Raw genomic sequence first — 26,777 nt, forward strand, 5'->3', positions numbered from 1 at the left:
TCATATCCAGAGAGACAAGAACTGTCACAGTCACTTTTAGGAGTGGAAAACCTAAAAGTTTCACTTTTCTTAACTAGCCTTAACCACCTTAACTAAGGTGGTTACCAAGTGCTGCCATGACCTTCTTTAACACTGACAGACTCAAAGAAAGCATTTCATATGCTAATGAACATGCTTCACTAAAAAATTAAGTGCTGCAGTGAAAAAACACTGCATAGAGCTACCCTAATGACCTTGGGTAGGAGAATTAAAGTGTTCAGCCCTTGTAAATCCAAGATAAGCCTCTGTTCTCTGTTTCTCTTCAACACTGAATAGTAGTGCGAAGGAATTGATTCTCTTGCTCTTAGAGCTGAAAGTTAATTAATTTCCTGCCATAAGAGATTCTCATAAGAAGGCTGCCTGAAAGGCAAGGAAGAACAGCTGGGCTGACAAAAAAAAGATAAAAAAAATTACATGGATGTGGAGTTCAGCACTTGCTAATCAGTCACTAGGATAGTACAGGCAACTATATGCTTGCCTAGACAGTTGCCAGGACAGGATGCAGAAGGAACATGATAGCAGACAGCAGATGCATGTACTGACAAACCTAAGACACTGACTGTTTTGAACAAAATGTGACTCCAATTAATGCTTCTTCTCTTAGCAGCAACATCCCCAGCGGTCTTAGTATTGTGTTTTAGACAGTTTGCAAGATAAGAAATCCCATTTAACCACATGTCCTTCGACAGAACCCTTGAGCAGCCCACTGCACTTTCACACAAAATATTCCCTATTAGAGCCAAGCAGTCCATTGTAACACAGCTGAAAGTGTAACAGGCAAAATCACAGTAGCTGCTACATAAAGGACTGTGCGAAGCAAAACCCTGACTTTGACAGGCAGAATATTTGGGCTCTCCTGGATCCAAAGAGCCTGAGACTTCCTGAATCTTGGGTTGAGCTGATGGATCCACATAAAACTATGCTGCAGCCTCTTCTTTCTCTTCCAGAGAGATTTGAAGCTATCAATCCAATATATAATTGGATATTGATATATCAATATCAAATTAGAATATTTCTAGTGTCCTCATCCAAATGTGAACTTTAGGACACAACTGAAAGCATAGCTTAAACTGGCCTGGCTTAAGTAGAAGAGTCATGACAGACAGAAAATGAAACATAACAGAAAATAGTTTGAAATACAGAGAAATCAATAAATCATAATGATCTCTTTTCATACAGGATAGATAAAAAGAATGACTGGTTTAGAGGAACCAACAGCAAGATGGCACACTGTCTTATATATCATTTGTTCACCATATAGAAAAGAAAGAACAGGAGCACAGCCTTATCTCTATCACCTAGGCTAAACATGTCCTGCAGAAGTGAAAAGCATCTGCTAAGCAGAGCACAAATGAAAATAATAGTGGAAACAACTACCTGAATATGTGAAGGTGAACGTGTTTTTCTCAAAGTCTAGCTCCAGGAACTCTAAATATTTGAGTGACACAACTACTTTTGGGGTGGAGAGGAGATGAAATTTATCAAGATTTTGTCCCTGCAACTCTAAAGGTTGTAATGGGACTGGTGCATGCAAAACTACCAAAAATACAAGACCAATCAATCAGAAAAAACTTCAGTTTTGTTGCACATTCCTAAAGTTAATGATTTCCAGAAGTCTAACTCTCTCACTTCTGAATAATTCAGGATTCTATTGTTTAGTACTGTGATTTTCCAGAATCTTGTAAATTTGGGAATAGTATCTCCAGAATGGAGAATGTGCTGAATCCAGTTAACTGCTTTAAAAGATAATTATATTCAGACACTGTAATAAAATGTTAAGGTCTTACAATGCTTTAATGTACGATCACATTTGTACTATATTTTGGCTTTTGTCTAAGAAAGAAAGAGACATTTGTTAGTAGACCATAATAGTTAAAAATGGGACATAGTAAAATAGACAATTGACTGTTTTTTCAAAAACCCCAGCTATTGAATAAGTAAAAGACAATTATTTAGTAGGTTGTAATTGAATCAATAGACTTACAATATACCATAAATCACATATGGGGAAGACAAAATTGTTCTCAGAAGCAACTAACCACAAAGACACAAGTTTACAGGTTTTCAGGTTTTTTTTCCCCACAATTTATATTTGACAGAAAGCAAAATCCAAGAAATATACCCTACTAAATCATCTTTCAGTTCTGCCTATCTTCATGAAGTGGCTGAGGGTATGGGCACTAATGTATATTATGGTGACCTTGGCCACTGCAGGAAAAAAAAAACTCAAAGAAAAAAATGTTATACACAGGTCTTGAAAAAACACAAATTAATTCTTTTTTTTTTTTTTAAACAGAGATTAAATACTATGCTTTCATTATTTTGTTACTGTTATTTTGATAGGTTCTGCATATTTTAGTTCACAGGTCAAATTAATTCTGGGCTAATGCCCAGACTCCAGAAAGGCTTGATAAGTGCAAAGTCTAGCACAAGGTGAGGAAAGGTTATGCCAGCTGAGGCAGACTTCTCTTCCACTCCTGTGCCAAGCCCTTGCAATCTAGAAAACCTCAAGTGCAGTGGCACTGACGACATAGAAAGGTCTGTCAGGAGAGTACTGTCTCAGACACATGAAACTGTAAGTTTGTACAGAAGGTACACAGTAACTTAAATTTGACTATTCCGTTTAAAAAAACCAAAAAACCCTGAAGAAATACAAAATTATCCATGTGATTAGATGAGCAAAGCTCTATGATTTTATTTTAAAACCCTACTTCAATTCATAATTGATGAATTCTCTTAACATGAAGTGTTTAAAGTATTTCAAAATCAAAAGTAAGTCTTTTAAAATAACATATACTTTAAAAGGGTATGACTTTAAAGATCTAGTAAACTGGGCTTTATGAGCTTGGCATAAAATTTCAAAGTACTATGACTTTACATGCAATAATACATTTTCCTCTTTAGTAACCTATTTTTCCTCTTAAATCATTACATTTACCTCTTAGTAGCCTTCTTCAGCAGCTTTTTTATTTCATTAGTCTTACAGGTGTGCTTCTCATGGATAACCACAAATGCACTGCAACCTTCTGGTGGAGGTTCATCAGCTGCAATCTAATATTTCAACAATTACACTCAACCAGAACACTTTGATTGCACTTCAACTTAAACTCACATCCCTTTGATTAAAATAACTCAACAGCTGCCATTAAGTTGTGTTTCCAATTAAGCCCATTCAAAATTGGGTACAGGTAAAAAAAAAAAAAAGAAAAATATTAGAAGATTAAGACCTTATAACCTTTGTGAGATGTAGTCTATCAAATAGAGTCATACTCCAGAAAATACAAGTCCATTTATGTTCTGTAAAGACAGGGCTGAGGAATCTCCTCCACTGGCTGAAATCACAGCCTGTACTCTGAGACATTTTTAATTTTAGTTGCTATCCGCAATCATGTTAATGTACAAAGATTAAACCTCTAAACCAATAAATCCCAAACAATTGATGTCAATTTTTGGTTTTCTCTCCTTCTCACCCCTGCTTTTTTTTTTTTTTAACTCTATTCAGCTATGTAAAGTGGGAATCATATGACTGCATGCCAATGAATCCAGATTCACATGCTGCAAAATAAAAGTCAAAAGACATGAGTCTGAGATTATGATATTCCTCTAAAGAACACTTGCAAAACCCCCTAACTTTATTATAGCTTATTACCTTTCAGAAAAATGGATTTCTTACTTTATCATGAAGATGGTATTGCTGAAAGGAGGAGGAGCAGTTTTAGGCTTAGAAGCAGAGTGAATTTATGTCCTCCCGCTCTTTTGTTAATAAAGCAGGTACTTATTTACCTTATTTTTCAACTTTTCAAATACAAAAATCACAAGAGATGAGAAATCCACTACATAATAAATATAAATTACTTGAAGCTACAGGAAATGTCCTAATTTGGGTATGTCTGAATTCCTGTATGATTATTTAAAGCAAAGCAAAAAATCCCCACAACTCAAGTTTTATAAAGTGATCAACTGCAAAAAATTGTACCCTGCAAGTAATGCTATCAATACAATTGAACATCAATATTTATTCCTGTCAGTATAACCACCTTATAAAACACCACCTCTGTGAACGGACCATGTTTGATTCCATATAATATTGGCATATATTTTATTGAACTGTAACAATGAAGATTCTCTACTCTGTAACCAAAATACCACATTTAATCATGTATCAAATACATCAGATAATACAGTCACCTGCTGAAACATCTGAACAGTTGGAGAATAAGCCCGTATGGAAAGTGCAAACTTCAACAGATTGATTTGCAAATTGGATAAAAATTGTCCTGCTTTTTTCAAGATTAAATTGTAATAGGAATACTCCGAATCTGTTAAAGAAAAAAAAAAGAAGACAAACTTTTAGTATTTAGCCACAAATGATGTGGTGTATCTACCCACGCTACATAACAGGCAAACATTAGTGCTAGTGCTGCTTGGCAGTTCAAAAATCTTGAATGTTGTCCACTGATAATTGCTTACTTTACTACCAATCTAAAGGTCTCATACAGCACAAATAGAAGAAAAGAGAGCTCAATAGCACTAGTTAATATCTCAAATATTTTCAGCAATATATAAATCCACTCAATACAATAATGTCTCTTCGAAGATACATACGGAAAGCCCTGAATAGAATTTATTCCCTCATTTCTGTTTGTCAAGATTATGCCACCCTTTTAACAAAAATATTTCAGGTTACTTACTTTCAACCAGCATTATTTTACAAATAAATTCCTTGCATTTAGCCTTGAAACACTCCAACAATGCAGCTTACATAAATAAAATTCTTTGGGCTACTCTCACATAATCTGTTTCTCCCCTAAAAATACGTGATAAACAAGAGTGTGAGAATGGATGTAACAGGTGAAGTACTTCCCTTCTCCCTGCATACCTTGTGTTTTCAAGGACAAGATCAGGACTCTAAGTAAGAAGATAGGTGGATGGTGTCCAGGAATGACAGAAGTGATAATACAGAACATTGGTTGGAAAAAATTAGCCATCATTTCTCATTCTAGAGGCATATTCAATTTTCATAACTAAGTACCTCCTATCCTCTCATTTTCCTTTTACAACCCTGTTGTGATTGTCAAAAAATATTCTTTTGCTCTAAAGCCTCTAGTATCTCCTTTCTGCCTCCTTCTTCTTAAAACTCATTATTTAGAAAGTCTGAGTTTGCTGTAATTCACTAGGAAAAACCTAAGATTATAAAAGTATATAATCTGCATTTCAAGAAAGCTCCTTCCCATAAATTTTACATGCCTGGTTCCTGGGAGAGAGTTAATTTTCTTCCTAGTAGCTGGTACAGGGCTGTGTTTTGGATTCAATACGAGAATAACATCGATAACACACTAGTGTTTTAGTTGTGGCCAAGTAGTGCTTACCCTACTCAAGGACTTTTCAGTTTCCCATGCTCTGCCAGCGAGGAGGTGCACAAGAAGCCAGAAGTGGGCATGGCCAGGAGAGGCTGACCCTAGCTGCCCAAAGGGCTATTCCATACCATAAAATGTCATGCTCCGTTTATAAACTGAGGGGAGTTGGCCAGGAGCAGTGATCCTTCCTCAGGGATGGGCTGGACATAGGTTAGTGGGTGGTGACCAACTATATTGTGCATCACTTGTCACAAGTTTTGTTCCTCTTTCTCCTTTTCCTATTATTATATTTTACTTTATTTCTATTATTAAACTGTTCTTATCTCAACCCACAGGTTTCACCTTTCCCAACTCTCTTCCTTGTCCCACTGAAGTGACACAGAGAGCAGGCACGTGGTACTTCATCGCTGCCTGGAGTTAAACCACAACATATGATTATTACTGTCTTACATTAAATTCAAAGGATGAAAAACCCATCTCTTCTATGTTTTCTATACCTACATGTAGCCCTGGCAGAACTCAAATGGCAACAAAGCTGGTGAAGGCTCTAGATGCACGTCCCATGAGGACCAGTTGGTGGAGTTGGGCTGTTTAGCCTGGAGAAAAGGAGATTCAGGGATGACCTCATCACTTTCTACAACTACATCAAAGGAGGATGTAGCCAGGTGGGGATTGGCCTCTTCTCCCAGGCCACCAGCAACAAGACAAAAGGAAATGGCCTCAAGCTATGCCAGGGGAGGTTCATGCTGGACATCAGGAAGAATTTCTTCACTGCGTGGTTAAGCACTGGAATGAGCTGCCCGGGGACGTGGTAGAGTCACCATCCCTGAAGGTGTTCAAGAAATAACTGGATGTGGCACTTGGTGCTGTGGTTGAGTTGGCAGAGTGGTGATCGGTCAAAGGTTGGACTCGATCTTGGAGGCCTTTTCCAAACTTAATGATTCTTTGATTCTAAATGAGATAAATTTGGCATCATGCATTCAAAACAATGAATGTAAAAATTTGCAAGGGGCAAACCCTTCCAGATTGAAATGTTTTTTCAATAACTATATTTTCAACTTTTCTTCAAATTATCTCCACAAAAATAAAAATGAAATCCAAAATTTTTGCCTCTCCACTCAGCCCCAAATAACATCCTATTGAAGACAATGAAGAGCTATTAAATAGACAATTCTAACGATACCTCCTCAATAAAGTATTTTTACCTAGTCTTTAAATTCTTTGGCTTACAAATTCCAGCTGTGCTTTCACTGCTGTATTTAAAACAGCTTTTTTTTTCTGGAAGATGATTATTATAATGATTTTAATAAGTAAAAAAAAAAAGATAGTTATGTGCCTTCAAAAATGATTGTATAACATTGACAAGGATACATTTACCAGATCATGCATCCACTCCTACTACTTCAACTTCTATTAATGCTGCTGGCTTCATTCAGAATACAACTGTACTTTAAACTTCAGCAAGACAAATTAAAGCACATGAAATGCTACATGATCCACATAATGCAAAAACAATTTTTAAAGTTTATTACATACACAGAATCACACAGAATATTCTGGAAGGGACTCACAAGGATCATCGAGTCCACCTCTTAAGTGAATGGCCCATACAGGGATTGAACCCTGACCTTGGTGTTATTAGTACCATGCTCTAACCAACTGAGCCAATCTCAGTTAATGAGAACTATGGTTTCAGTTTTGCAAATTATTTTCACGTAGTATTGGATCCTTGAAACTTGATCATTACTTGCCCTCCAAGCTCCTTTTAACACTGTACTCTATGCCAAAGAGTAGAAGACAGAATAAATCTCTTAGGATGTTACAGGGAATCACAAAGTACCAGGTTTTTTTGGTTATAAAATCCTGCATGATAGCATATTACCAATAAATCATTAAGGAAGTGGATTTAAAAATAAATGAGAACACATTAGTGGAATACAACTCCAGATTTCAGACATCCGAATGCACATGTATGAGCTACGTGTCTATAAAATTTCATTCCAGCCACGAGAGATAAAGCCAACAAAACGTCAAAAGCTATTTAGCTCACTCTAAAGATGCCTTAATTTGTCATCTGAATAGCTCTCTCAACTCTTGTAGCCAAATTGATTAATTGACCACAGCAAGAACTGAATAGCTAGCTAAGCAGACTCACATTTAAATGTTGAATATTACTATCCACAATCTACAGCAGTATTTCATCACAGGTAAGTTAATAATAATTTAAAACAGACAACCAGGGCAGTACCAAAAGGAAAGGAAAAGTTTACACCACAGCTCCTCAGACCTCATGCACACACAGCACAAAATTAAGCAGAATATGCTGGTGACCCATAAGAGAATTCAAACTACTGAGGCACAGGAGGTAGACAGAGTAAACCTAAGGGATGTAATCAATCAGAAAAACCACAGCACGCTGGGATCATTATTTTGATGGATAGAATATGGTGGTTGTTCCAACTGCATAGATGTGTATATCTGTATCCATAGATCAGCTAGGGAATTAGAGATGCCAGGTAATGGCAGTTCAGGCAATCACTGGCCAGTCAAATCTCTGAGACATTTAAAATGCCTGTAGAGAGGGAATACTTTGTTTTATTGCATGATTAGTATAGAAGTGCTATGCTTGTGAAAATGATTCCTCTAGAATCTTTAAGGTTGATAGGCACATAAAAATATTTATCTAATTTAGTGCTATGTGAATAATGTGTAGTCTTCTAGATTACAACAAATAATTTGCAGGACTGCTGCTTATATGTAATATACTGCTACATTTTTTTCAGAGAAAGTTTCCCTAGAGAAAATATGTTTGTTTGTTGCTTTTGTTTTGGTCTGTAATATATATTTATGCTGAAAATTCAATATATAAAGCACTTGGGAAATCAGTAAACACTCAAGTGATAATTAGTCAGCAGGGAACTGGCTACTTACCTTCACTCTCTATTCATAAATTAACCTTTAGAGATATAAAAGCAGCAGCAAGTTTAAAATGACACATTTAGTGTTTAGTAACTGCTGGTTTTAATATGAAATTTTTGCAGCTTTGATTTCTTTATAACATACCTGCAGCCCAAAATACCACCATCTGCATTTCTAAGTATTTCACAAGCCTGGCAGAAACTATGTTGCATATTAAGAGGACATAAACAAGCTGTCCATGCTACCTGAAGACCTCACTCTAATTTAATACAGTGTATCCCATCGCTAACTTTCGTTAGTGATGTTTTCCATAGGGTATAATCAAAATGATGCCCGAGTTGATTCGAGTTCATATTAAAAAAAAAATGTTAAAACCATCAAATGCATCACCGGACTAAATGCTTTACCAAATTCCATGTATGTAATTCCTACCAAATCCTTTACATTGCTACATATATCATAGCTAAAGAGACCATTAATAGACATAATTTGCTGAGGCTGAATATTTTAAATGAACAAATTAACAACAGATGTTCATTTGATTATTCTAAATTTAAAACTACAAGTTCTGAGAACTGATAAAAAGACCAGATTGAAAATCATCCAAGGAATTATTTAAACGAAAAAAGCCACCATATTCAGTTACCTTTTAGCTTTAATACTTCATGACTCTTCTAAAGTTCAACAGTATGCTGGGATATAAATCTATCATCCAATTCTTCTATAAATCCAGATTTTCAGCTTCAAATATAGCAATTCTTCACCTTTTACGAAAATGTTTCTACTTTAAAAACCAACGTTTTTATTTCCTGCTTATTCATCCTATCTGGTCTCGGTATCACCCAGAGAAGAACTGAAAAGGCCATCAGACCAACCAACCCTTTTTAAGCCAGATCCTTTTATCTGCTCAGGTAGTTGTTGTTACATCAGCTATAATGCATCATGAACATCCCCCTATGTCAATGTGTCCTGACACGCAACAGGTAAGACAGAACCCATTCCATACCACATAGAGAACACCTCCTCAGAGGTGAACTACTACATATCTCTCAGTAACTGTGCCACTCCAGTATTGCAGTTCCAGATTCTTCACTCAAGCTGATAATTTTATTGTAAACCTACTGTAGAATTCCCTACTAAAAATGACTTAACTATTGCTGGATATATATGATGCTTATATTATTTCCACTTTATACTTTGCATGTTGACTTCAGTAAGACAATCTTAAGTTGGAAGAATCAATATTGATGTGATTTAGTCATTAAGTAACCACTTTGCTTTCCTCTAAAACTGAATCTTTCCTTCACATCCTGTTCATGAAGAGCACTGGTTTGCTTATATAAGACTACCCCAACTACATACGGACTTTTAAGAAAGCCACTGGGTGCCAGAACTTCAAATTTTTCTGCATTATCAACATAGATGTGTGTTGGCCATAATGATAAATATACACATCAATTCCTCAATATGCTTAATTGAAGTAATATTTTAGTACATCTCAAGGTTCCCCACCACCAGCATCTAACACTTCACTGGCATGACTGGTCATGGAGATCATCCCCTTGATAATTTATTTATTCTTAATCACAGTTTATCCAGGTGAAGTAGGTATTTAATTAACAGCTGATTTCAACAGACACCTGTGTCACAAACAATAAACACCACTAAAAGTTCAAATTCCTTGGGAAGTGTGTCCAAGCAAGCAGAAAAGAGATGGCTGATAAAAAAACCTGACAGATCATCTATAACAGCAGTCTTGTCTCAAAGCAATAATAACTGCATCTAAGCCACTCATAGAAAAAAAAGAATAATTCAAGTCAAAAGTGATTTCTGGAGGTCACCTCATCCAAACTGTTACTTAGAGATCTAATTCAAGGCTTGATTAGGCTGCTCAAGGCCTCATGCAGCAGAGTTTTGAGTACCTCCAAGAATGTAGATTCTGCAGCCTCCTGGGGCAGGCTGTTCCAGTGCCTACCTGACCCTATGGCAGAAATATTTTCTGCCAAATTTCATGTTGCAACTTGTGCCCTTTGCTTTTTCTTCATACTGCTGTGTACCTTCAGGAAGGGTTTAGTTCCATCTTCTCTACACAATTCTATTAGAAAGCTGGAGATATGACGTCTCTCCTTACTGTTCTCTTTCTCAGGTTCAATAAAACCCAGTTCTCTCAGCCTTTTCTCAGGAGTCTGTTCCAGCTCCCTAACCCTTGTGGGGATCCACTTCTATACTTCCTTCAATACTGAACTCTTGACTTCTAAAGGAGAGCCCCAACCTGGGCCCAGTATTCCAGACATAGTTTGTAATTCACAAGTGCCACATACAGTGGTCATTTTCCTTGACCTGTGGGCTACACTCTTGCTGCTGCAGCCTGGCATGTAGTTAGTCTTCTCAGGCATAAGAATATAATGCAACTGTTTACAAGGATCCCCAGGTCTGTTTCTCAAAGAAACTGCTTTTTGAGATTAAGTGCCAAGATTACACTGTTGCTGAGTCTGTAAAGTGCCTTTGCTGAATTTCCCGATGTTTCTGTTCTCCTCTCTCTCCAGCTTGTAAAGGCCCCCCTAATGACACAGCCTTTTCTTTCAGCTTCTCAACTTTTCCCAGTGCTGAGCACTCAAAGACCATTTTCACACTGATACCACAAATTTTTAACTTTTATTCAGTCGGTCACAATTGTTGAAACACATTGTTTCTCAAGTTCTCTCTCCCCTATACAGCATTTTTCATGTACCTTCATTTCTCACTGCCATTTTCTACATGATCTTTCTGCAATTTGTTAGCTTTTAACTACTGATTTAACATTCAATTTCCCCGAAGTCTCTTCCACAAGTGGTGTTAGGTCCTCACACTCATGCCAGAAGTGTTGTACTATTCTGAAGTAAAGAGCAAAATGAAGCAGCCTTATCTTGTTTTGACACTTTTTTCACCTTGTTCATCTGTTGACCTACCAAGCAGGTCTAATACTGACCAACCTGGTGTAAAGTCACCGGTAGGTTTCTCGATTTTTCATTACCATGGACATTTCTAGTAAACTGCTCTCCAAGGTATCTTCTCAGGTGGCTTTTTATGCTTCTCTTATGCTTTGTTCTTCTCTCCAAATTTCTAACAATATTCATTTGTCTAATCATGCAAGGTATTTTTAATCCTATTTTGTCAGTGATAAAACTTTATTCTAAAACACCTGTATTGATGCTAGAAAACAGTCTCTATACCATCTACAAGTATTACACCTTTTCTGGTAACTCTTTTAATTTTTTCCTTTAGTTATTTACAGGATTCTCTCCCCTACAAGCATCCACCTTAGAGAAAACAGGAAGTCTCAATATCCTATAAGCTCTTGCTGAGTCACATACTCAGATAGGTATCTTTAATCTTTACACTTCTGTTCCATATTGTAAGTTTAGTTCATCTTGTGTTCTTTTTTTTTTTTTTTACTCCTCTACAAGTATTGCTCTGAAGGATATGCTACAACTCTCTGAAAGAAAACTATCTAATAAGCCATAATGGAAGAGTTAGGCTTGACCTGCCTGGAACCAGTTAATGTGTTCTGTCTCAAAACTAAATACAGTGTGAGATAATGTATTAAAAACTAGCATATTGTTTAACTTACCTCCTTGCTTATAAACTGTTAATTCCCGTACAGTTTCCAAGAACTGCCAAAACTTCTCATTACCATCTTCTGCAATGAATTCACTGTTTAAAAATAAAAATGAATTGTCTACAGGTTGACTTTGTCCAAAGATGTAACACAGTAAAAACCTTCAGTTGTTTAAAATAATAAATACCCAGCAGCAACCAAGTGTTACATATTCAATGACCTTCTAACATCTCTGTAGCATAAAACACTGAACAGAGGTGTACTTTGGTTAAAAGAGATTTTGAACAAAGTACTACCATCCAAAGTCAACAATGAGAGCTGTAAACAGGCAGACTATTCTCTTGATACAGGAACCCCCCACATTTTTCACTTTATTTTTCCACAGCTATTCCAATATACAGTTATAAATAAAATCGCTTCACTAAGCAAGCTTTATTTAATAGTGGCTAAATACACAAATAAGAACATACACTCTGTCAGGTTATAGTTTTTCATTACATTACAGGCTTTCATCAATGGCAATGTCTACTTTGCTTTGCAGGGGGGAGATCGTCAATTTCTGAAATGGTTGAATTCTTACAAAGCATAAAAGATAAAGTTTGCTCTATTCCAAATACCATTCTTTCATTTTTTAATTTCAAACTGAAAGAGGTGAAATTTAGGTGAGATATACTGAAGAAATTCTTTATTCTTAGGGCGGTAAGGCACTGGAACAAGTTACCCAGAGAAGATGAGGATGCCCCATTCCTGGAAGCATTTAAGGCCAGCTTGGATGGGGCTTTGAGCAACCTGGTCTAGTGAAAGGTGTTCCTGCCCACGGCAGGGAGGCTGGAACTAGATGATCTTTATCTGAAGGTCCCTTCCAACCCAAACTATTCTGTGATTCTACGATTTACTGGTAACGCTTTTTAAGTTTTTTTCCTTAAGGTAACATCAGTTGTTTATTTTCCCTCTGCTTATGTCTGCCAAAAACTTCCACTTGGTAGCATGACTGAATTGTTTTCTAATCTTTACTTTGGAAGTTTGCCCCTCCTTTGATTACAGAAGCTTGCAGTTCTCCCTTTCATGGGAGTTCTCTGAACAGCAGCAAATAAGTTTAAAAACAAAACAAATTTCAGGCAAACAGGCAGGGAAGTCTCAAACACATAAAACTGGAAAACATTTTCACTTCCTATTGTGAATCACAGAACGATTTGGCTTTGGAAGGGACCTTAAAGATCATCTAGTTCCAGCCCTGCTGCCGTGGGCCTTCCGCTAGACCAGGCTGCTCAAAGCCCCATCAAGCCTGGCCTTGAACACTTCCAAGGATGGAGCACCCACAGCCTCTCTGGACAACCTGTTTCAATGCCTCACAGTAAAGAATTTCTTGCTTCTACATAATCTAAACACACCCTCTTTCAGCTTGAATTCATTATCCCTTGTTGTGTCAACTTCTAAAAAGCCCCTCTCCGTCTTTCCTGTAGGCCCCCTTTAGGTACTGGAAGGCCACAGTTAGTTCACCCTGAACCCTTCTCTTCTCCAGGCTGAAACTATTATTACAAGTTAACAATACCCTTTTTAAAAAAAAATGTTTTACTACTACAGCTTCACATGTTCACAATACCTTTAAAATCATTTAATGAAGGGTGAGATGGAAGAGATCTTGTTACTCAGTGGAAGACAGTGATTGTGTACATTGGCTCATTACATTTCCTCAACCTAAAGACCTGCAAAACGTCTGAGCAGGCTACAAACGAAGCCGCTTGCACAGCGCACTCGAAGCGTGGGACTCTGCCCGCACCATCCACACAGTTTTACGAGGGGAGAAAACAGTTCAGCCTTACACCCAAGGAGTACTGGAACACACCCTCCGACCGGGAGAAACGCGGCCATCCCCCTCTGACAGCCGGCCTTCCCGCTCAGCGGAGGGGAAAGGGGGTCCCTCCCTCGTCCTGCCCCCCAGGAGACAGCCGGGGCAGGAACCGCAGCTGGGAGGAAGAGGAGGAGGAGAAGGAGGAGGAGGCTGCACGCACCTCGCCTCCAGCAGCAGCGGGGTCGCCGGCCACTTCGCCGCCAGCCGAGCGGTCACGGGCTGTGAGGAGGAGGCCGGAGCGGTGCCGCAGAGGCTCGGCCGGGCACACAACAGGGTGAGCAAGAGCAGGAGCAAGAGCGCCAGCGGCAGCGCCCGGCCCGCCATGAAGAGCAGCAGCCACTCAGCGGTACCACAGCAAAGCCCCACACGACCCTCGCCTCTGCCCCGCCCACACGGCCGTGCCGCGCTCCTACTGGCTGCGCTGCGGCCTCGCTTTGGACCATTGGTCATCCCTGAGGCCAATCAGCGGCTGACGGCAGATAAATAGCGGGGCTGCCCAGGCCGGCGCGATGACACGCGGCGCTGGGGGTGGCGCGCGGGCGGCGCTCCGCGGGGCCGGAGAGGGGGCGCAAGCGCGGGAGCGGCGTTACCTCCCCCCGGCCTGAGGCGGACACTGTTGTCGACCCGCTCCCGCGGCAGTGCTCTTGTTTCCTTAGTTTTCGGGTTGTTTTATGGAAGCGTGGTCTTCGCGAGGGGTGCACTTAGGTTTGACTGCCGTACGCACCGTGGGGTATAGCGGCGGTGGCTGCAGGCAGCTGAGGAGCGACACGACGGTGTTGTCCACGGAACAGCAGCCGCCTGCCCTGGCGCTCCCCAAACCTCCTAGTACCGCTGCCTGGACTGGGTCCCAAAGGGCTATTCTCCCTCAGCCTTCACCAGGCTGAAAAAAAATCACAGAATCACTGAATTGACGGGGTTGGAAGGGACATCTGAAGACCGTCTAGTCCAACCCCCCCACAAAGGCAGAGTCCGCTAGAGAAGGTTAACCTGGAATGCATCCAAGTGGGTTTTGAATGTCAGCAGAGAGGGCGAGTTCACGACCTCGGTGGGAAACCTGTTCCAGTGCTCTGCCACCCTCAATGTAAAGAAGTTCCTCCTCATTTTGAGGTGGAGCTTCTTGTGTTTTAGTTTATGGGCATTGCTCCTTGTCCTGTTGATGGGCACCACTGGAAAGAGGCTGGCACTATCAGCTTGGCAGCTGCCTTTGAGATATTTATATGCATTTACAAGATCCCCTCTCAGTCTTTTCCAGGCTGAACATGCCCAGCTCTCAGTCTATCGTAGGAGAGATGCTCCACACCCCTAATCATCTTTGTGGCTCTCTGCTGGACCCTCTCCATTAGCTTCTTGACTCTCTTGTACTGAGGAACCCAGAACTGGACACCGTAGTCCAGATGATGCAAAAATGGTAATAAAGATCTTAGCAAGTGTGAGCAACTTCATACATAATACATATATTCACCATATAGTTGTTCTACTGAGGGGGAAGTACCTAATTTTTGCCCCCTCAAAGTTTTCCAAACTGACCTCTATTTTGAAATGTGTTCTGTTTCCTAACTGCATGTTTTTTTTCCTCAATAAACATGAGCTTCACAGGAACCATGCCTCTACCTTCTACCTAACTTACCTTACAGTGTTCAGGCTCATAGTCTTCATTTTCTTTATCCGTGCCTGAAATCTCAGTAGCTAAATCCATTTCCTCAACAAAGCTCCTACACTTCCTCAATTTTTCCCCAGCTGTACAGTAGAGCTAAAAGAGGCTGGTGCTTCTGCAGCTGTATTGTGGGATTTGAATACAGAGCAGCTCTCAATAGTCGTTTACTGGAGGAAGAATCCTCCAGCTGTTTTAGAAATACGAGGTATTGCCTTTTCCATAACATCAGTCATGAAACTTGAAACTGAAACCTGGAACATCTTACTGCTGCATAAACTTTGTTTTGTGCACAGTCCTCTCCTGACTGCCTAAAGCTGCTGTGTGGATGGTGGGAGCCAGTGAGGGCACAACTCGAGGGAGCAGGCTGTGGATTGTATAGTTTGTTTTGTTAGTGCTCATCTCAAAGGTATAAAGCTCTGCCCTAGCAAAATGCGTGTACTTAACATGCTTCTGTGTGTTTGTAATGCAAAAATATGAAAAATACATCCACAAGGGTCATTCATATGTAAATTCAGTCTGGGGCCTTTGTGGTTGATCTGCTCTCACAAATTTGTGCTGTTACAAGGCCTCACGTAATTTTCAGGTACCACTGTGACACATCAGTTATACCAACTTTAATGTAAATAGGTTGATATAAGTAAACCCTTCACACACCTCTGCAGAAATAATGAAAACCACAGGAGTTCATATGCAAGGCCATTAGAAATAAAAAAAACTCAGCATCTTTTATACAAAGAAAGGTTGTGGTAAACTGTCTAAGCAGCTTTTTTTGTTTCATATTGATGATTCAGAAGTTGCTGCTGCTGCTAACAGAGATGGCGTAGCACGAGTGCTGTATAGATGAATAAGTTTGGACCCCTTGTGTTTCTGTGCTAATAACCCGTGTACGTGGCCAAACTCTTGCATCTATAGAAAGTTGAACCACATGCAAAGAACTGATAAAACACACTTCCACCACTCCCTAGCAAAGTTCAAAATGCATTTGACAGACTCAGTAGAACTCACACTACACTTGTTCTGCACAGAATGGGCCATAACTGGTTTATATTGGCCACCTACCAAAAAACATTCCAGCCCTATCAATCCTTCTATAGTTAAAGAATTACTGACGTATTTCTTTTTTACTGTTTCTTCAGCCAAAACTGATATGTACTAAGCACGTTCAACATGTATATACATTTACCATGCATTTTTCATAACTCCATGCAATACAATGTGATGATGGATGCACCTACATTACCCTTATCTATCAATTGATTTTCTATATAAAGTTGCTCTGTTACATTTTGGTTTATATTGATATTGAAGAGGCTGCTATTGTTGTTTAAATGTGAACTCCTAATAGCTTGCACTTGTTTCATCTTGAGCTGTGACAATTTATAATTTGCCATACAAGAAGACAAAATCTGTTGGCACTGGCTATGGAGATACTGAATCTTTGAGTTCAGTGGCAAGACAAAGTGGTAGCTCTGAATCAAAGGTCATGTCATTAGTTTGAGGTGAACTGAAGAAAACAGCTAGTCCAGTAGTTCTCTTGAGAAAAGATCCTTTCTGCTTAAATTCGGAGATCTCTGTTAGACAAAAAGAATATATCTGCTGAGATCTCTCTCTTGCATTTAGGATTATTGTTTTATTAGGTGCCTAAAATTTATGATCATAGATAGGTGAAATGAAGTTGGAAGGGACCTTAGGAGGTCTCTAGTCCAGCCTCCTGCTCAGAGCATGGTCAGCTCTGAGTTCCAGTCAAGTCTTGGAAAAAATCCAAGGCTGGCTCCTGCACAACCTTTCTAGGCTTGTGCAGAATTGCTTAAGGTGCAATTTGGATTGCTCCTCGGAAAGAAATACAGCGTTGTAACGGAACATTACATTCCTTATAAAAGCTTCTGCATATTTATCCATTTTCCCTTTGCTGTGGTACCTTAGCTACATTCTAGCCACAAAGAGCCACAAATCTGTTTCTGTGTATTTGACAGAGGCAGATATTAATCTGTTAAGCAGTGTGCAAACACAGAAGATAGAGAGCAGACTTAATCTTCATTTCAACAGCAGAATTTTATGTAATTAAGTATTCCAAATAATATTTGGCCATTCTTGTACATACATTCCATATATATATGTGAAAAAACCCCTGAGTCCTCTGAAACCATTTTTCAGCAGAAGAACAATTACAGCAAAATTTTAAAATTATTCATATCACAGCTGTGCAAATAGGAATTGATTATCATAGCTGTTTCAGTGTGAATAGAGTGATTAATGAATGTTTCTCGATAAGATGCAAATGTTTTATAGTATAAGTCACAGTGAACTATGTCTGTTTAATAGAAATAGTAGCAATAAGTGAAAATAAGTTGAGCTTCATCAGCATATGCAGTTAGCTGAAAATAAAACTTTATTTTTTTAACAGGTTGAAAACAATTTTTGAGGTGAAAGGCTCCCTTTCTCTCTAACTTGGAGGTAATGTAAATGTCAAATATTAGTCAAAATATATACCTGTTACCCAGTTATTAATTGACCGCCTCCTGAGCAGTGACTGCTGGCACCCTTTTATCTTGCTGTGAGATTGGAGGCCAATCTCTTCAGAACCTGTCAATGTCACTCCTATGACAGGCATTTGAGGTGTTTCCCTGAAGAGATTAAGGATGCCATACTGCATACTTTTTGTCCATTCCATTAAAGACCAGCCATGGTTATTTGATTAGCATATCTCAAGATAAAGGTATTTTGGAATAAACAGTGCAAAATATATTTCATAGTCTGTTAACTTTTCATTTTGATTTACAGGGATGAGCCAGTGAAAGAAAAATTGATGCCGAAGTAACATAAGCCTCGTTTCAACAGCTCACAGAACCTGCTGTGGCAACTTTCTAGCAATCAGAATTTATGCTGCTTTGCTATGCCCACACATACAGCTGCAGTGACATCCTCCTCCCAGGATGCTTCTCTTTCCAACGTTTACTGAAAAAAAGAAAAGCAACTGAAGCAACAAAGAAAAGCAACTGAAGCTTTGTAATTAAAATGACCCATCTCAGAAATCTAAAAGAATATACTTCCTGGGCCAGATCAACAAACTTCCTATGAAACTCTGGGCCTATCTGTACTGTGTAGTGGGCAACAGTAAAATGTGGCTGTAATGGGGAATGCAGCTCTATTTGCATACACCAGCTCAAGTTCATAAGCAATGCCACTGCCCTGCTGTGCCAATAAGACAGTGTGGTTTTATTGATTTCTGGATTGTACTGGCTCCTACCATGCCAAATCTGAGCAACTAACTGTACCAGTAGATAAAAATAGGGCTTATCTTTAAGATTGCAGGTTTTTCTGAATTTGCCTAAGCTAAATCTTAGCTTATTATTACCGGTTCAAGTTCATAATGTAATAATGGGTTGGCACTTCTGATGCCAACTAACAATCCTGGTTGTTAACTGGCGTGAGCTTATAGTTATCTTCTTATTTACAGCACCCTGTGAAGTTTTCAGGTGTTGAAAAAAAAAGAATATTTTTCTTTCTTTCCCTGATTGTAACTTGTGAATTTGTCTATGTGCTCAGTGAGAGGAACACAGGTGATACACCAGTGATACAAAAAAAAATAGTCTGAAATGTACTATAGGGCTATTAAATCACCATTGTTGATGATTCAAGTAACAATCACATACTTGTATTTTAAGCAAGGTTTGTCACATGCAAATGTTTGGGAGATTATTACTTCATGAGATAGAAAATTTATAAACAAAAAGTACAAAGTTGTGTATTTTTACATTAGTTCATAAGCTTATATGTGCAATGAAGTGCCTCAGAACAATTCTGGCCACATAGTGCCCCAACAGCATCAAAAAAGACTTCAGTGTGAAGGTATAGGTGTATTCACAGAGGAAATACAATATTTCCCAGAATAGGGCAGTAGGATTTGATTTGTAAGCCTATCATGTAAGAATCAAAAGGTGCTATTGCTACATGCAAGGTGGAAAATATTAAATACCTGTACAATGAAGTATATCAGTGATTTTTCCTTTTTAGTCAGATTAGTGAGCTGAGTTCTGAATCCTTTCCAGAATGCCTAAAAAAAAGTAAGTTGGAAAATTAGCCAGTGAGTCCTGAATGTGCACTCAACCAAGTCACTTTTGACAGAAGTGAGGACTGCAGACTGTCTCCATAAAGCCAAGTGCAGTTTTTCTTTGAAGAAACTCTTCTATCCTTTGTAAACTGGTTCAGAATTTCAGTCATATTTTCACCTATGCAGGATGCAGACCGCACCATCCAGGGTTCTCCAGTGACAGCATATGCTGAGAGGCACGGCTATTTGACATAGCAGCTCCTGCCTCAGGAGGAAATAGAGACTTGGCAGGACCAAGAAACCACTGCATGAGCTCCTGAAGAGGTAAATTCTGCAGTAACCCTCTGTTCCAGGTTCTGCCAGAGCAGCATTTGGGTCACATCAGAAGCCAGGGTGCCAGGACCAGCTGGCTCAAAGTCTGTGTGTGGCTGAGCACCCAACAGGAGAAATCTTGTGTTTATTGCTCATTTCCCACTGAATGTCTTGCTAGTGCACCTCTAATGCAGGAATGAAAATTATAACGCGCTTCTTAAAAGGACCATAGAATCATAGAGTAATTTGGGTTGGAAGGGACCACCGAAAATCCTCTAGTCCAATCTCCCCTGCCATGGGCAGGGACACCTTCCAGTAGATCAGGTTGCTCAGATCCCTGTCCAAAAAAACCTTGAATGTTTCCAGTGATGGGGCATCCACCACCTCTCTGACCAGCCTGTTCCAGTGTCTCACCAGATGAGAATGACTTTCCAAAGCCCTCTGCATTGTGTCGTTCTAATTTCAGAGAGAGGTGACACTTAGGATTACACCCTGTCTTTTGTGATCCTGTGACTCTTGACTGGAAAAGGTGCTAAGCAACCTGAGGTAACTTTGAAGCTGACCCTGCTTTATGCAAAAGTAGAACAAGAAGCCCTCTGGTGCACTTGTCCAACCTAGACTACACTGTGCGATTTGGTATGCTACTTACATAGAACTTGCTTAGCATAACTTCCTTGGTGTTACTAGCTTAATTTGTTGAAGCTGTAGACTGCAAGCTGTGAACTTTCACCTAGATATGTTGAACTTTTACCTGGTCAAGTAAAAGAAGGCCCCAGAGCCAGTTCAAACCAGAAGATGAGGGAAGTACAATCATCAGCAGAAGCTGCAATCTTGGAGACGAGAAAATGTCTCGCCTAGACATAGTGAAGGGACTCAATGAAGAACAGGAAGACCCCAGTCAGAATCACAGAAATGTGGAGTTGGGACTTCAAGAGATCATCTAGTCCAAACCCCTGCTAAAGTAGGTTCACCTAGAGCAGGTTGCACAGAAAAAAATCCAGGCAGGTTTTGCATACCTCCAGAGAAAGAGATTCTACAACCCCTCTGGGCAGCCAGTTCCAGTGTTCTGTCACTGTCAAAGTAAAGAAGTTTTTCCTCATATTCAGATGGAATTTCCTGTGTTTCAGGTTTTCCCCACTGTTACCCTAATATTACTACTGGTGCAATCAGTTGCAGGGATACAACTGATGGGGTGGGGAACTTAGGTTGTAAGGGTATAATTGCTCAGTGATTTCTTTGTGCGGGGTCCCTCTTTGGGGGCACCCAGCTTGAGCTGTAGTGCTATTTATAAGAAGGATTTTATAGAAGAGTCTCTTTTTGGCTTACTGTGTCAGCAAAAAGCTAGTGGAATGCTGTTATGGTGGTTGGCATGAGTAATTTCCTAAACAACTATTCTGTGACTCTTAAGTGTAATTTATTTTAACTAAAGATTTGTGAAGGTAAAGCAAAACAGAATAAGCCATGCTACTTTATTGTGTGAAATATGATGGATTTGTTTCAGTGGAACAAATTCCAATGCTGCTTTTCAGATTTTGCTGTGTCTCTTCTATCCGTCTCTCCTTTTGGGAATGTTAGAAGCAAACTACTAGACAGGTTTCTCACCTGTCAGGGGTCATTTCAGCTCACTTCCCAAATGTGAAAAAGAATGCTTATGGAAAAATAATCTAAGGCTATTCTTCCAGTGATTTATGCTGAATATCTTTAGAGGTAACATAGGAGTATTACTTTTAAATGATGCATATTAATAGTTTATGTCCTTTTCAGTTAATCTGACTATATAAAATTTTCAATTTTTATGATTTATGCACAAAGTTAATTACAATCCATTTTGTGAATGCAGCTTTAAAAATCAATGTAAAAAATAACAGTTACGTGTAAATGAAAGAAGCAAAAAGTGCAGCCACAAGCTCTTACAAATATAATGAAAATTAATTTATTACTCAAGTCTTTTATGACCTTCTGTTATTAAAACATTAAGAAACTCCCTGAAGTTAAATCTAATCTGGAAAACACACATACACATATTCCAGGCAAATATATACTATAGGAACACTGTGAGAATTAAAGCTCCCAGAAAAAAATTAAGAATTATGATTCCCGTATCTTTGAAGTCAGCATGCTGTATCCATGAAGACATGATAAAATGTGTACTTAAAAATGTTCATACACCATAGAAAAGACAGGAATTACAGTTTTTAAGCACTGGAATTTACACAGATAAATTAAATTCCAGGTTTGTAATAGCACAGCATGTTTCTTTGGTTCCAATGGCACTGACCACTCAAAAATCAAAGGAAGTACAGTCCCAGGGAAATAAGGGGCCACCAAACACTTAAATTTAACTGCAAATTTGTGATTTACATGTATCTATTAAGAGATTTAAATATGCATATTTCTGGAGCTGTGCACCTGTGTGTTGAAGTGATTGCACATAATTAGCAATGTGATTATCAAATATGTTTTCACATGCTGCATATAATTAGACTTACAGAAACACACTACATTTAGAATATTTTAATGTAGATAAACTTTGAGGGCAAAAATGAAGGGTTATTAAAGAAAAGTAAATTGTTTAACCCCTAAAGAGCTACCTTCTGCTAATGCTATCTCCTGTATCCTTCTTCTGGTAGATGGATTCCCAGCCCTGCAGGCTTATTGCAGTGGTGAGGTAAGGGCAGTGGGATGGGCTTTTTCATCCCACCCTAGTGCTGCTGAAGGAGCAATGTGCAGTTCCAGACTATGGGACACTGAATACACAGAAAGAAAGAAAAAAAGAGAAGGCAAAAGAATTAATACTATGTGCATGCTATCTCGATGCATCCTCTTTTTAATGTCTTCATTGCTAAAATAAAATGGTCATGCGTCTAGACAGATATTTGTCTAACTTCTAAGATTATACACAGGTATTGTGTATACATATATAGTGTGTATATATATATATGATAACCACATAGAATTAACATCTCAAACTAAGGGAAAATTATGTTTATCTTTTAGTTTGTAATAAAGATAGGTTTCTGTCTGGAAACCTTGGCTTTATTTTGGTTTTCCATTATTCTTTGATTGTGGTTTCCTGGATTAAATTAAGTTAAATCAGAAATACACTGCTGGTACTGGTTATTCACATTTGTTAACTGCTATTCATACTATAATTTTGATAACTGACAGTTATCATAAACAATTTACTGAATTATATTAGGCTGATAAATTTAGGCTTTCTGAAACTATTAAGGTTAAAGGATAGGTTTACTCTGATACTAAAAAATGAAAAGTGAGATCCTGCCTGCTGATGGCGAACTTTTCTGAAAGGGTCTTTCTAAGAGTCTTCCTTCCAAAAGAAAGTGTAAGCTTCTATTTTCCCCACAATTTTGCTATAAACTTGAGGTTCTATTTCTTAGCAGGTGGGAGAGACAATGATAATTATGCTAAAAACATCTGGATTCAAATAAAATACATTGTAAATGCATATGAATTTTTATGTTATTATCATAAACATCAATTCAAATATTTTAAAATATATTAATTCCCAGTTATGCTTGCACATAAGCACAAATGAGTGTACAGGGCTGCTAATTGTTTTACAGATCAAATTCTGATATTTCACTCACCATTACTGGTCTGCAAGCCACAATGTGACTACACTGCTGTGCACCATCTCTGTCTTCTCTTAGCAGTGCAATTCTCTTTCTATTTCAGCTTTTCTTTTGCCACAAGATGACATACAGTGTTGGTAGTTTGTAGTTACATGCTTCCCCTCACTAAACCACGTGAACTTCAGGTGCCCTTAGACCCATTGGTCAAACAAGCTGCTTTGACCAATCTGTATTTTGATCTCCTTTTTCTGCCAGCCAGAGAATTATTCCCTTATTTTTTGCCCATTCTTAATCTGAACAAACAGTCAAGCAATCTTCACCTCAACTCTCTCTCTGAATTTACAGTTTATTCATCTCAAACCTGTCACAGTGTTGAACAATTTTTCTTCCTTCTCATATTTCTTTCCTAGTCACTGGTTTGTTGCAGACAGACTGCAAGGCCAACAGATGCTTCCCTCAGCTGAGGGTTAGGGGAACTATTCGTATCTTGACATTTGCTGCCACAGTTTGCTGTTATAGGTTAAAATTCCCAGTTCTTATGGTAATTACAGTTCCTTTAATCCAAGATAATAGGATAAATTAGTGCTGGAGATGGATGTCTCAAACCAAGACTTCAAACTTGGTATGAGTACCTAACATGTACTCATACTACATACATAACTACAGTATTGGTGACTTCTCTGTGCTGTGACTTTTGTAGGTTGGCCAGATTTGAGATAGTAAGAGTATTCTGCTGCTGCCCCAGCTATAAAATAACTTACATCTCTTCATCATTAAACTTAAATTCCTCTCAGCATTTTCCAGAAGTCCAGCTGGACTTTTATCTGATGACAGGACCAGTATTTCACTGATCTTAGTAGAATAATTTAAAGAATAAATACTACCATTTCTATATATTATAAATACACAAAAAGACAATATTAAATCTTTGTGTGGCTGTCTGTTAGGGAAGAACCACTGATTATATGCCTTTAGGTACTTATAGAAGCTTATAGTTAGGTAAATATGAAAGAGTTAAGAAAAATCCCCAAAGAAGGGGGCTGAAGTGTTCTAAAAACTCCCATAGCAGCACATAAAAAAGTGCAGTTCTTGAATTCAAGGTATCCGGGTTGACTTGCTGAAATGAATCCAGGAAATGTCTAGTAAGAAATAGTGGCAAGCCAGAAAGCGATAACGGTTCTCAACTTGCTGTGATTTTCAGTAAGAAGGTGGAGGTCAGTTATAAAAGAAAGGTTCAGACTTGCAGACAGCTGTGAAAGCCAGATAGGGGTGCTAGAAGTGGAGCCTGATCTGCCATTTGCAATGCTTTTTCTTCATTTTTTCACCTGTATCCCATAGAGATCAGATGAAAGAATCTGAGATCATGTACTACAGAAATAATTTTTTTTTCCATTTTGGAGAGGGCAACTTCTTGGAAGATTTTTTTTGTCATTGCTATCGGGGCTTTTTCTTTTCTTTGTTGGTTTGTTTGTGTGTTTTTGGGGTTTTTTTATTATTATTTTTACATCCCATCCTAAAGACTGAAAAGATTAAAAAAAAAAGAGGGAGAAAGCCTAGTGGATAATTTCTAATATTAATTCATATTTGTTTCTCAGGAGACACTAAAGTTTCTAAACTTTATATAAAGTTGTGATGAGGATTTGTATCAAGATAGACTCTGTCCAAGGCACATCTAAAAGTCTGTCCTGAAGGAAAAGACAAGATACGACCTGCACAACTTTGAAAACCTTAGTAATTTGACTTCTAGACACAAGCAGAGGTGCTCAAGATAAAGTGATAGTGAGATAAGTTATGTTTGATGGGGACTTACAGATTAAGACCACCCGAAAGAAAGCAAAATGTTTTCGTGTGATGCTAGGCATAAGAAAATACTTCTGTGACACTTATCACCAGGTGGCAGTGTTACACAGTCTTGCAATTCCTATACGTTGCTATATGAGTAGTTTTGGGGTCTTGGTGGGAATACTGATAGGGTTATTTGTTAGTTTTTGCTAGACAGAAGGAAGCATGTATCAATTTCAGAGGAGCCAGATCTCTCTGTGCATTGATCTCTCTGATCAGAGTCAATTCTTGGGAGGAAGCTGCAATATGGGAACTTGGGCATTGACTTTGACAACTTTACCTTCAAATATAGAGTTTATCACATGCTGTTAGACTGTTCTTTACTAGGAAAACCAAAATGCCATATGAAAAATGCAGTAGCAATATCCTTCACATGATTTTCAGTCTGAAGCATCTCTTCTAGTACCCAGATGTGAAAAAATAAATGTGGACGTGGTGCAGGTGACATGGCTTTGATCTGTAATAAGTCCACAAAAGCTTCTCTACACTCTAGACTTTGCATCATAAATATTGCAGGATTCAGAAGGCTGAGAGCTGGAAGGAATGTGTCTAAGTATATCTAAGTTCTTCCGTGCAGAGAGCAGAAATTAGAGAGCAATTTGCTATGTCCTTTGAAATGCTTTCCTCTGGCCTTGTTGCAGATGCTGGTTGTAGAGAGCATACACAAACACCCTATGTTTAGGGATTACAAAAAACCCCCACCCTGCATTTCGGACTTTATGCTTTCTCCCTTTGTGCAAGACCAGCATTTGCTGCCAGTCACTTGATATTGCATCTTTTAATTGGAATATTTCTAACTTCACTGAAAGTATCTTCACACTCACCAACTATATCTGGCCATATCGTGAAACCACACACATCTTTTGAATGGCAACAGCAGCCAGAGGCTGTTTGGCTAATTTGCAGGTGCTGGTCATGCCTCACATCATCCTTGCTACAGTTCTGATTATAGCTGGATACCAGCAAGGTTCCCTAAGTGCCACCCCATTCTCTAGGCAGTGGACTCCAGTAAGCCCATATGCAGCCCTACATGGCAGAGATTTTTTTTGCTAACACACTGTAACTTCAACCTGAGTTTTGTAATGTAGCTTGGTCATGCCACAGTACAAAAGGCAAGAGAGGGAACATAAATTTTTCTTACTTAAGTTGAAACCTGCAAATGCTCAGCGGTGGTGTCTACATTAGCAAACTAAACATGTCCAGGAACTGCCTTGGGTACTGAGGCCAAATAGCATGACATGGTCTGACCTAGACTGAAGCTGTAATCTTGGTCATCACTGAGTGCTGGTTGGAAATGATTTCTGGAATGGTTTGACTCCCAAATTACATCCAGGAGCTGTTTGGGAGAATGCTAGTTGGCACATGCACAAACATGGTTAGAACATTTTGTCATTCTTTATTCTTCTAGATGTCCACATTACAAAGCCCAGGAATGATCCCTGGTGCAAGAGCAAAAATGACCAAGTTTACATGGTAGAAACAAGATCTACCTTTAAATATCTTATTTTGGCATTGATCTAAAAGATCTAGCTCAAAGTTTCCAGATATGTTCCATTTTTG

General features: G+C 38.7%; 1 protein-coding gene across 5 annotated transcripts in view; it reads right to left on the bottom strand.

Annotated features, from left to right (window-relative positions):
- Positions 1-14,126, bottom strand: part of UGGT2 (UDP-glucose glycoprotein glucosyltransferase 2) — an 88,283-nt gene extending 74,157 nt beyond the window's left edge. For all 5 annotated transcript variants that reach the window (XR_001875819.1, XM_017821066.1, XM_017821067.1 and 2 more), the window contains exons 1-4: positions 13,926-14,126; positions 11,926-12,008; positions 4,228-4,358; positions 2,978-3,090 (exon numbers count right to left, since the gene is read on the bottom strand). Coding sequence is in view for 4 of the 5 variants with exons in the window: in XM_017821066.1 (XP_017676555.1) it covers positions 2,978-3,090; positions 4,228-4,358; positions 11,926-12,008; positions 13,926-14,089 (491 nt within the window). In the remaining variant the exon portion in view is untranslated. The remainder of the gene's footprint in view (positions 1-2,977; positions 3,091-4,227; positions 4,359-11,925; positions 12,009-13,925) is intronic.
- Positions 14,127-26,777: the final 12,651 nt, after the last annotated feature.

Source organism: Lepidothrix coronata, unplaced genomic scaffold, assembly GCF_001604755.1.
Source record: "Lepidothrix coronata isolate B3197 unplaced genomic scaffold, Lepidothrix_coronata-1.0 Scaffold88, whole genome shotgun sequence".
Lineage (NCBI taxonomy): Eukaryota > Metazoa > Chordata > Aves > Passeriformes > Pipridae > Lepidothrix > Lepidothrix coronata.